General features: G+C 40.8%; 1 protein-coding gene and 1 long non-coding RNA gene across 4 annotated transcripts in view; one reads left to right on the top strand and one right to left on the bottom strand.

The window, feature by feature from the left end:
- DNAH14 (dynein axonemal heavy chain 14) overlaps positions 1 to 12,371 on the bottom strand; it is a 138,706-nt gene that overhangs the window by 80,422 nt on the left and 45,913 nt on the right. For all 3 annotated transcript variants that reach the window (XM_081903569.1, XM_081903568.1, XM_081903567.1), the window contains exons 27-35: positions 11,791 to 12,019; positions 10,525 to 10,578; positions 8,739 to 8,884; positions 7,356 to 7,424; positions 5,946 to 6,132; positions 4,480 to 4,559; positions 2,631 to 2,805; positions 1,625 to 1,714; positions 42 to 176 (exon numbers count right to left, since the gene is read on the bottom strand). In XM_081903569.1, coding sequence (XP_081759695.1) covers positions 42 to 176; positions 1,625 to 1,714; positions 2,631 to 2,805; positions 4,480 to 4,559; positions 5,946 to 6,132; positions 7,356 to 7,424; positions 8,739 to 8,884; positions 10,525 to 10,578; positions 11,791 to 12,019 — 1,165 coding nt within the window. The remainder of the gene's footprint in view (positions 1 to 41; positions 177 to 1,624; positions 1,715 to 2,630; positions 2,806 to 4,479; positions 4,560 to 5,945; positions 6,133 to 7,355; positions 7,425 to 8,738; positions 8,885 to 10,524; positions 10,579 to 11,790; positions 12,020 to 12,371) is intronic.
- On the top strand, positions 8,013 to 12,042 carry LOC309365986. The gene is made up of 2 exons (XR_014166355.1): positions 8,013 to 8,424; positions 11,832 to 12,042. It is a non-coding gene; the product is annotated as an uncharacterized lncRNA (long non-coding RNA).

Raw genomic sequence — 12,371 nt, 5'->3', positions numbered from 1 at the left:
GGTTCAGAAAATAAAGAAGAGACTAAAATAAAATACCTTACCTGAAACACAGCCTCAAGTTTTGAATTGCTTTCTGTATCTACCAATGGCAAGATTACCAGGGCTTTTTCTAAAATTGTTCTGATGGTAGTTTTCCCGCCGCCTGTAGGGCCTACTAGCATTATACCAACAGAAGCCTGAAAATACAGTTTTAAATATCAGCTCTGTAACATTAAGGTTCCCTAAAATGTTTAGATTACCAGACAGAGAAATATTAAAAGCTCTTACAATGTGTATATTTTTCATACTAGGAGTATCAATTTGCTTTCCTCCTCAGTACTTTTGCTGAAATATCTGCATTATCTGTGGCCCTCCAGATATGTATTTTTAGTAGTAGTAGTAGTAGTATTTATAACCCACTCTTCATTTTATATTTTAAACCCAAAGCAGGAAACAACAAAATAAAATAACAATAGAACTATACAGAAAAGAATATAAAAACAGAAAATTCATAAAAACAACTACACTAATAACATAAATAAATTTATATCTCTATCATAACCATTTCCTCTCTGTCAAGATAGGAGAGGAATGAACCACAAAGCACTCACACAAACAACACAGAAAGACAAACTATTCTGACAGAATTCTAAGAAAATTCTTAGGCACAGCTGGGATGGAGAGATGGTCCCTCTTCCTGGTGAGGAGGTAGAAGACTGACAGTGACTCTGCCTAATTCACCAGAGAGATGAAGGTAGCCGATGGGTCCTAAGCTCATGGTGAGTTAGGGACTTCCTCTGCATGTGAAGACAATCTCCAGTGCATTGTGCGGATTAGGCCAGTAGCGGGTCCAATGGTCAAGAAGGCAGTCACTGCACATGATGTAGAGAGAAATGAGAGGCAGATGGGACTCATCTACCTGGGAAGATAGCCCATAAAGAAGAAGGAAAACTCTGATCATAAACCTCTGCTGCCTTGTGGCTATACACATTCATGAGAAAGACTTGGGGGGTAAACTCTGAGGAAAAATCCATCCTTGCAGGACATCTTGAGAACAACAAAATGCTAACGAGTAAACAAATCTGGAGTGGAATCCCTAAGACAGTTGGATAGTGTCTTGTACACCTCCTTCCAGAAACTCCTGCAGTCAAGCTGGTGCCAAATGTATTGCTCTGCATTCCTTTAGACCACATCAGTGAGGCGGGTCTTGTTGTCTGGGCAGTCCAGGATTTCCATATACACTGCCCAGCTTTGTGTCCCAGAGATGCCACTTCAGTGCTGCAAGCACAGCAAAAACAAGGTGGGAGGCAGCAGTTGTGAGTTACTGGTCTCTGCTGCCACAGCAGGTGCTGTGATTCTCCAGTGGGTTGGATTCACTCTCAGAGGCATACTTTCTTGAGACAGAGGCATTGTTTCTTGAGACAGACTGATGCCAACAACAATAGCCTCCATCTTCCATAATCTTTGATACTTGGCCACGTGGGCTGAGGGTGATGGGAGCTGGAGTCCTGAAACATCTGTAGCACCACAGCTTCTCCACTCCTGGTGCAATCTAAGTTTACTTTGAAAAACTTTGTGCAGTGTAACATACTATGTACTACTGTATCATATTAAAACATGTAAAGTGGTGATTTGCAGAACTTACCATAATTTGGTTGTAAAATTGTATAACTTTCTTTATCTGATTTTCCCATGTCTGCAAACATAAATGCTGTATTGCAACAGATATTGCACTCTAAAATCAAATAAGTATATAATTAGTTAGAATTACAATACTTCAAGATTGTAAATATTAGCATAATAGCTGATATTCTAACACTGTAGAAAAAGTCACCATTTTTTGTTGCTATCACCAACCACCTCCCTTACCTCAGCACACACAATGCCCTGGAAAAATACTGTGCCTGGCACATTCATAAGTATACAGAATAAATAAAGGTAAAGGGACCCCTGATGATTAGGTCTAGTCGTGACCGACTCTCGGGTTGCGGTGCTCATCTCGCTTTATTGGCCAAGGGAGCCAGCGTACAGCTTCCAGGTCATGTGGCCAGCACAACGAAGCCACTTCTGGAGAACCAGAGCAGCGCACGGAAACGCCGTTTACCTTCCTGCCAGAGCGGTACCTATTTATCTACTTGCACTTTGACGTGCTTTCAAACTGCTAGGTTGGCAGGAGCTGGGACCAAGCAACAGGAGCTCACCCCATCGTGGGGATTCGAACTGCTGACCTTCTGATCGGCAAGTCCTAGGCTCTGTGGTTTAACCCACAGCGCCACCTGTGTCCCGTAAACAGAATAGATACTGGACCCCTAAATAGGGACTTGGTCTGTCTCTACTTCTACTCCACCCCGGCAGCTATAGCTAAAGATAATCATGACCCATCAACCTGATGGTAACTGAAACCATTCCAGTGAAAAAGTGGTCAACATTCCAATGTTGGTCATATTATTTTTATTTACAGAAATATTTCTATAAATCATAGAATTGCAGAGTTAGAAGGAACCATGAGGGACATCTAGTCCAACCTCCTGCAGAGCAGGAATCTTTCGCCCATTTATAGAAGGATTTCTATAAATAGAGGCCTTCATCTGAGGCCCAATGCTTAATAATTTCCCCTTGTAAATAAAACATATGTTTGCATGTTTCATTACCTGCAGTCGTCTATGCTTTACTTTTTGAACTTTCATCCCTGGGAAAAGATCTGTCAGGATGTCCTCAAACAGTGGGACATCCTCAGCAAGAAACTTGGGTAAATTAACTTCTTTCAGGACAGTAGTTATGATGAGAGTTTCTTCTGATGTAGAAAACTTTTTCTTTTTACTATTTCTATAAAATAAATCCAATAATAGTAATCATTAGGTAAGTTATTGTACAGATTTACATGCTCTTTCACAGAATCATAGAATTGTAGCCCAAGGGTCTTCTAGTCCAACTCCCTGCAATGCAGGAATCTTTTCCCCGAGGCAGGTCTTGAACCCATGGCCATGAGAATAAGAGTCTCATGCTCTACCAACTGAGCTATCCCAATGACAGATGGCCATTCAACCTCTGCTTAAAAACCTCCAAGGAAGGAGAGTCCACTATCTCCCAAGGGAGATCATTCCACTGTCAAACAGATCTTACTGTCAGAAAGCCCTTCCTGATGTTTATTTCATTAAAAAAAGCAGGCTATCACTATTGAAATTTTAGCCACACATGCTGCTGCATATCTTAGGCAAATATTCTTAAATATATTTATTTGAGCTTATTGCTCTCTACCCTAAAGTTCAGTACAATCAAAAACACGCTACTTAAAATAGTTCATATGTGGTTGGCTCTGGCCATCAAATATCAAATGCTCAACATTGCTTCGGTCCCACAGAGGACCTCACGGTCTTCAAACAGAAACATCTTGGAGGTCCCGGGCCACAGAGAGGTTAGGCTGGCCTCAACCAGAGCCAGGGCTTTTTCGGCTGTGGCTCCGATCTGGTAGAATGCTCTGTCACAAGAGACTAGGGCCCTGCGGGGCTTGACATCCTTCCGCAGGGCCTGCAAGGCAGCTGTTCCACCAGGCCTTTGGCCAAGGCATAGCCTGACCCCCTCCTTTGGTAATTCTTCACAGAACTGTGAAGTTAATGATTGCCATTAATTTGATTTGAACTGATTTTATAATGAATTGATTTTAGAATGCTGTATTATTTTACTGTTGTTAGCCGCTCTGAGCCCGGCTTTGGCTGGGGAGGGCGGGATATTAAAAAAAAAAAATTATTATTATTATTATTATTATTATTATTATTATTATTATTAAATGCACTCACACTAAGGATTACACTAGACAAAATGCTGAAGCTCCATGGCTTGATTTCCTGGGTATTTTTGAAGTTCAGAGCAATATATGTATATGCCCTTTGCCAGAGGGAAAACAAGGGCATGTGGACTTGATTTAGCGTGCAATCCTGTACTTTAGGTCCACCAGTCAAGGGGCTATGCAGGGGTTGCCAACTCTGCACCCAGTGGTTCCATGGTGCCCACTATGCCTTTCACTGGTGCTTCTGGTAAGGTGCCCCAGACTCTAAGCTTCTATTTTTTTTATTCTTTTAAGTAGGTACCCAGCCCTCTTAGAAAGAAGTTTTGGGGCAAAACATGAAATTGCCTTCACGTGTCCAAAAAAGTTGACAACCCTGGGCTATAGGAACTGGCACAATTCCTAATCCCTAATGACATTGTGCCACTAGCATGACACTTGCTGTATGCATGTCAAATTCTGCCAGCAGAGTGGGAGAAAAATAGGGAGGGAATGAGGGTGTTACCATGAATAGGATTACAGCCTAAATCACATTTATTAGAGCATAAATCTCATTGATCTCAGTTTAATTTACTCCCGAATAAATATGGGATTCTGCTGCACAGCTCTACTGAGTGTCGATATCTCCTCTTCCAAAATTCTATGCACAGGACATCACAGCCTATAGCACAATAATGTTATTGCTATGCATTAGGCAATTAAAAAATCTTACTTACTGTGTTTTTAACTCTTGCCTCTTCTGACCAGCCCTTATTAACACAGTTTTTATGGCTCTCATACCAAAATCATAATGATCCTAGAAAATATAAAATGGAGCATTCTGCAAACCAGGAGGTAACAGATTGTCAAAATTTTGTAAAGCTTAGAAATGAACTTTTTTCCCCTTTTATCTCCAGATCTGGTTTATTTTTGAAAAAAGGAAGCAAAGATGGAGGGAAAAGGGAGAGTGAAGAGGAAAATAGGGGTGTAAACGATGTTGCAAAGGAGGGAGTAGTAAGAATGGGAATAGGGTTTAAGATGAAAGCAGGGACATGAAAGGGTCCTCTTTGCGGCTGCGATATCAGGGTTCCCCGTTAAAGGGGTTTCTGAAGGGAGGCTTTGACCGTACGCCAAAAGGTCGTCATTGCTCTCCCCGGCGGCGGCGTAACGGGGGCGGCTATCTCTGCTTGAACATATGTTCTCCAGAGCCGGCCCATCCACCACACACAAACTGGATAACCCTGATGCTCCCTAGGTCCCCGGCTGGGGCCTGGGGAGGGAGAACGGCCAATGCCCGAGCCAAGGTCTACCCACATTTGAAATTTAATAAAGTTGTGGCCAATTTAATCCCATAGCACGTTGTCTTGAGTCGTTATTCCACATGACAGGAGGACCGCGTGGGATCTGGGGACTCCGCCTGTCCACGCAGTAGGGTTTAAGATGAAAGCAGGGGCATGAAAGGGTCTGAATAATAGGGGATGGTGGCTTTATCACCTGGTGGAAGGTGAAAAAAACTCTTAATAATTAGAATGTGTGGGAGAAGGAAGATGCAGGAAGTTACCATGGAGGTGGTTTGTGTGCAAGGGAGTTGTACAAAAGGAGAGAGAGAGGCACAGACATGGGGTGAAGGTGGAAACGGGTGCAAAGCAGCACTTCAGAAATGGGGTTGGAAAGATGAAAAATGAGCTTTTGTATGGGGGATGAAAGGGAAGCTCTAAAGGGTTAAAGAGGGGAATGAAGAGGGTTGGCAAGCAGCTGTGTGTGTGTGTGTGTGTGTGTGAGAGAGAGAGAGAGAGAGAGAGAGAGAGAGAGAATGAATGAATTACAGGTTTAAAAAGTGCACCAGGCTGAAGGAGCCATGCTGAAAAAAATGAGGAAATTCAGAGGAGGAAACTGCCACCAGTTTTAAAGTGGGGGGAATTGGATGAAATGGAGACAGGCCAAGACTATTGAAAGGAACACAGAAAATAATTAAAAAATAAAAAATCATAATCCCAAAATGTAAACTTAAGATACAAAACTATACAGAAAGTTCTTGCATAGGCTTATTATAGTTATTCTCTTTGTAGTGCAACGGTGGTAACGTCACATGTAATACTGTCAATGAGACTCCCACTAATAGGTCCCAGGAAAAGGTTCAAGGGTTCAAAGGCGCTCTCTGTCGCGCTCTCTCTCTCTCTCTCTCTCTGTCATTATATTATACCTGGCGTGAAAGCTGCTTGCTAGAAAGATGATAAAGATTTACTATCTTCTCTGAGAGTGATTTTGCCGACCTGAAACCTTCTGAACACAACATTATTTCAGCAATGAGTTGATAATCTGGTACCATCATTGAGACGGGGCGAAATAATGATTTTAAGTTGTCTGGGAGTTCTACACGACCTTTGTATCTTAAAAGAAAAACAAAAGTCACCAGGTCTATTTTTAGCAATTATAAACCGAGAACACTCCAAAGTATTAGTTTTAATACTTCCAACAAATAAACAACTTACAACACATTGAAAATACTGCATATAAAGAAAGTATAGTAGCTCTACAATAAAGCTCTGAGAGATAATGATGTGGACCACTACTATTATAGGAAACCTATTGTAAAGAATATTTTTCCTTAAAAAATGTTAACAGTCTGACTTTTTAAAAGCAACTATTTAGATACAGAAAAAGCTTGTGATTTATTTTGGAAAAATGTAATCATGAAAATTCATCAGCATTTTAGGGTGAAATTCTCCTAATACAGTATACATGTTTTTGCAAAGCAATTTCCTGCAGTATAATTTCATATCTTATTATTTCCCCCAATATATGCATTTCTATGGACACTTTATCCTAGTACAGTGGAAACTTGGTTGTGGAACGCTTTGGAAGTTGAACATTTTGGCTTCCAAATGCTGACAACCCGGAAGTGAATGCTTCTGTTTTTGAACACACCTTGGAAGTCGAGCTTCTGAGGCGCGTTTCTCCATTTTTTCAATGGATTTTGCCAACCGCCCATTGCGCCTCATTTGTCGAACGTTTTGGAAGTCAAACAGTCTTCCAGAACGGATTACGTTTGACAGCCAAGGGTCCACTGTATATGAAGTTTATTATCAATTACCATACTTGGCTGGAGAACAGCATTGCAAAAACCAGAGATACTTCAATTTCAAATGGTGGCTGTGTTTCAGTTTGAACATTATTTCAGACCTGCAAATTATGCAGGTTTGCCTTTAACTGTGAACAGAATCAAATCCCCCAATGACTAGTGGAGCACATGCTTTCTATATAGAACACGTGTATGACAGGTGTGGGGAAGGGCTTGGGTTGAGGTGAAACAGCCTTGCAGGCCAAATGAGGACCCGCCAGTCTTAATTAGGCATATAGGTCAGAGACTCTCCACAGCTGATGTAGAAGATCTTGGATTCATTCTTTGGTATCTCTAGGTAAGCCTGCAAAATACTCTGATTTGAAATCATGTAAAGCTGATGACAGTCAGCACTGACAGTGCTGAGATGATGAATCTTAAGTCTGAATTGGTTTTATATGCTCTGAATAAGGTAGTTTTATGTGCTCATTTCAAAATGGGGTTGCTACCTCTTTTAGTATTTTTTGAAGAACAAGTTTTAAAATAACTTACCCAGGATTCATGGTAATAAAAATTGCACAGAATGGTTTCAGTCGAACTTCTTTTCCTTCCAATAGAAATCTATGACAAACATTAGATTGGTTTTTTTTAAAAAAAATGTATTTCTGAAGTCAGAAAATTGATAGTATGATTGATAAAGTTACTATCACAGCTGAGACGGCTAGAGTGCCGGCAGAGGAAAACTCATTCTGAATTGGACTGAGCATGTGTTAAGAGCTCAGGGTTGAGCCTACCAAGTGGCGATAGCAATGGCAAAGAGGACCTTCTTGACCGCCTCTGCGGTCTGTATCTGCAGAAAACAGCAGCAGGAGTCTCTTTCATGTTTGCAATATAATGGAACCACCTTTGCCATTGGGGCCTGGTCATAAAAGCGAGCCGGGAAAGGCTGGGCGATGGGCTCCGTGGAATGGTGAATGCCTCCCTCTGTGAGGGAGTCTTCCCAGACCTGCTTAAAGAAGCGGCTATTAAACTGCTTCTTAGAAAGCCATCTTTGGACCCAGCCAATATGGTCCACTATGGCCCAGTCTCAAATCTTCCATTCTTGGGCAAAGTGATTGAGTGGGTAGTCACTGAACAACTCCAGGCACACCTGGAGAATGTGGAGCATTTGGATCCCTTCCAATCGGGATGCAGGCCTCATCATGGGACTGAAACTGCTTTGGTTGCGCTGGTTGAGGATCTCTGGCAGGCTAGGGAGAGAGAGGCGAGAGCTGTTTCCTGGTGTTGCTGGATTGACTATGACACCATTAGCTATGACATCCTTCTGGGCTATCTAGAGGAGTTGGGAGCTGGGGGCACTGTTGTGCAGTGGTTCTGCTTTCTCCTGGGCCATGTTCAGAAAGTGGTATTGGGGGATGAATGTTCAGACCCCGAGACTCTCTTTTTTAGGGTGCCTCAGGGCTCTATCCTCTCCCCAATGCTTTTCAACATCTATATGAAGCCACTGGGAGAGATCATCGGGGGGGGGGAGGGGTTGGGTTGGGTGTTCACCAGTATGCAGATGGTACACAGCTCTACTTCTCCTTCAAATTGGAACCAGTGATGGTAGTGAAGGTCCTGTGTGAGTGTCTGGAGGCAGTTGGAGGATGGATAGCGGCTAACAGATTGAGGTTGAGTCCTGACAAGATAGAAGTACTGTTTTGCGGGGATAGGGGATGGGCAGGTTTGGAGGGCTCCCTGGTCCTGAATGGGGCAACTGGAGGACATTCTGTACTAGGAAACTAATCCACATTTGGAGAAAGGATTTCTAAAGGCTTCTTCCACTTCCATGGCTTGTTTTCATTACGAAAAAAATTAAAATTGGGGCAAAGTTACATGCATTTGCATGTAGTTAGTAGTTTGGACGTAAGGTATTACTACTTGCAAAAGATATACCTGACAGCGCAACTATCTTTAGCTGCCTTGATTGCCTGAATCTGTGATGCAATTGCTGAAAGGACTTCTACATCAATCCTGTTGAATTCATCAAAACAACACCATGCTCCAGACTGAACTAATCCACATAATAATTTCCCCATAACCTTAAAAAAAATGGAGAGATTTTCATTAGGTGCTAAATTACCAAGATGATGACTTGTTTACCCTTCAGTTATTGAATGCCTTCTGCACAAATGTCTCAAAGCGATTTACAATAAAAACAGCTAGAAAACACAAAAAACAGTTGCTATATGGAACAAAAATGACTTCAAGAGTTTCTGGAAAGAGCAGAAAGTGAGCACCTGTTGTATCTTAACAAGGAATGCTGTTCCACATGAAGAGGAATGCTACTTATGAAAGTCAAGCAAATGAACTAAATGTTTTCTCAGGTGATGCAGTTCATTTATCAACAGGAAAATCTCACTGGATACATACATACATATATATATATATATATATATATATATATATATATATATATATATATATATGCAGGTTTTGGTGTCCTCGGGTGTCTTCCCGTGTAAAAGTTGGGGTGTCAGGCGACGTTTCGACGAGGTCTCACTCGTCATCTTCAGGCTGGTGCTTTCGGCTTCTTGTTACTGGAACAGAGCAGGATCTCAGTGTTTGAGTTCCTATAAATACTGTTGAGGGGGTGTGGTGTATAGCCTCCAATGTTCTGGGCAGAGAGGAAGTTCCCAGGCTAGTGTGCCTTTTCTTCTTTTGTTCCTTAATTACTTGAGGGATATCCTGAGTGATTTCTTGAGTGATATCCTGAGTACCACTTAGGTGGGTCATTAGGTGTGGATTAGTTGCTAAAGTCTTTGTGTCTTGACCTCTTGAACTTTGTGAAGAGTTTTTCTGAGAAGATGGCTGTACTGCACTTAGTTGTGCTCTGGCTTGGCTTCGTGTATAGGGGCGAGCTGTGGTTTTGTGGCTTGTGTCAGCCAGATCTGTGTAGGGATTGCAGGGGGGTGCAGCATCCGGAGGTGCCTCCATGGTTTGGCTACTGGATGGTGTCTGTAATTTATCTGTGGAGAGGGTCTGGGTTTGGGTCTGGTGTGGTTGATTGGTGATGGCGTTCTGTGTGCCTCTGGATCTGGTGTCAGTTTTTGTGGGGAGGGCTAATTTCCAGATGTCTGGCAAGCGGGATGTGTCGTCACGCTTGTTCATGTTGTGAGGGTGTTTCTCTAGACACCCCAACTTTTACACGGGAAGACACCCGAGGACACCAAAACCTGCATTCCTGTACCCGTGAAAATCTACGAAAGCATATATATATATATATATATATATAATTGTTTATGTAACTAAATTTCAAAACACAAAATTAATCTCAGATTGAATTGACATTCAGTTTTAAGCATCTACATTACAAATATTCATTTAAAATTCCGAAAACAATTTACACAGATGTTTCATTTTACTTTTTAGCAGGGGAGCTATGATTTCAAACTGCAGTGCGGCATAATAATTTATTAGGTAAAAGTTTTCTAAGGTCAGAGGAAAGTTGCTGAACACTACCAAAATCTCATTGATGCAGGGTCCCCAGCAAAACAATGAAAAATGGTTGCTTTAGTTGCACCAGCATAAGTCAGTTATTGCAATACTACAAGGAAAAGAACACCCATAAGATAGGGTTTCCCAACATGATCAAAAGGTGCTATTGCTATTGTTAGCAAACCTTTTTTAAAAAGAAATTTAGTGTTCTAAATTCTATATTAAATAAAATTGTCTACTGTACCTTATCATCCAAACCTTCAGAACAGTTAAAGACAAGACACAATTTTCCCAAGGCCTAATGAAAAAAAGCAGTTTTCAGAGTAGAAGCAATTATATTTGTTTACTCAGATAAATGAGTAATTTAACAACTGTTAAATATACAAAAATCCCAAATACCTTCAGTTTAGTTTTGCCATTTATATTTTGATATTTTACACTTTACAAATACTGTGGAAAGAGGTGTGTTTCTGAATTTAAAAGTCAAGTGCAATTTTGGAGAAGCTAAACTCTGTCATAAGAGGAAAATCACAGAAATCAGAAGCAGTAAAAGACACAAGGGAGTGGGTGAACTTTTTCTTTTTTATATACCCCAACAGAGGAAAAGAGACGAAGAGACTGAAAAGGTATGAAAAGGAACCAAAGAAAAACAGTAAAGGAAGAGTAGAAAAAGAAACAGGAACTTAGCTGAGTCAAGAAAACAGTGAGAGCTGGGGTAAATCAAACTGCTCCATCAAGGCAGGAAGAGAATCAGCCTACCCCCCACAATTCTTTGCTCCTGCCTGAGTTTCGTGCAAGAGGAACTACCCAATCTGAAGACTTCATCATCCACCATAATAAATTGGACCTTTGCCACTGTCAAGAAGCCCAGCACAACCCAAAATGCAGTTCTTGTTGAATTTAGAAGTTACTGTGAATCCTAGGATCATATCACCCATCAAAGGATGCCATCAAGGCTGTTTCTGAACAAGAGATTATCAGGTTATACACCACATGTCCCTAAGATTCCAAGGAACAAGAGGTAAAATTATTGAAGCCAAATAGATCCCAGATGCTGGTTTTTAGAACCAAGGTGTTACCCAAATAAGCACACAATACATACTGAGTAAGATGTATTTTTTTAAAAAAATAATAATCAAAATAGCAGTTTAGCATGAAAACCCATTAGCAAATAGGAATAAAAAGGTTCTAACATTTGGAAATCCAAAAGGACACTGAAAATTATAAAGCTATCTAACCCAGCCAACATTACCAAAACTCCTTGAGGAGAAGAGTTTGTGACTATACAGCTATAAAATGTTTTGCTAATTATCAGACTGGCTACTTTTATTAGAAAAAGTGTGTGAGCAGAGGTAGATGGGAATGGGTAAGATCACATTGTACCTGAAACTAAGACCCACAACTCTGTCTTCCCAGATGCAACTGCAGAAACATAAATCTATTATGACATATCTGGAAATATCTATGTATAAAAGACAGTACATATTGATATCAAATGGATAGCGCTTACTTTTGAAAGATCTTTGACAGTCTCTGTTTTTCCTGTACCAGCTGGACCAGAAAGACAGCCCCCTAAATTCAACTGAAGAGCTCCAGTAACGGTTAGCCAACATCGATCTGTGAGAGGAGTAATAACCAATCTCGGAGAGCAGCCCAGATATTCAAAACCATATTCAAAAGAGGCATAACCTTGGATAACCTTACAGGGGTTGACATCATGCCATTCATAACGCAACTGCCTGAAATAAAACAATTTGTGTAACAGTTTTGTCAACAACATAGTTCTTTTTATCAAAATTATATATGCATATAAATTGGTAACATAGCTAGTATGTATAGATTTTTCAATGTAAATAACATTCAAAGTTCAAAATTCCATTAAGACCACAGTTCTGTCATAAGGTTAAGAAAATGGGACATCTACAAGCAAGGATTTGATTTAGGAACATAAAAGTGAATCTGCTCAGGCATGAGAACACTCTGAAGTGAGGCCTGTCTCAGCACCTCAAGACAGGGAGAAATACCTGTGCAGGACCTATCACTACAAATTTGAGATTGCACTTTTTTATTTATAGTATAGTGTTTTTAAAA

This window comes from Podarcis melisellensis (genome assembly GCF_964234715.1).
Source record: "Podarcis melisellensis genome assembly, chromosome: 3".
Taxonomy (NCBI): domain Eukaryota; kingdom Metazoa; phylum Chordata; class Lepidosauria; order Squamata; family Lacertidae; genus Podarcis; species Podarcis melisellensis.
This window is presented reverse-complemented; position numbering and strand designations above follow the sequence as displayed.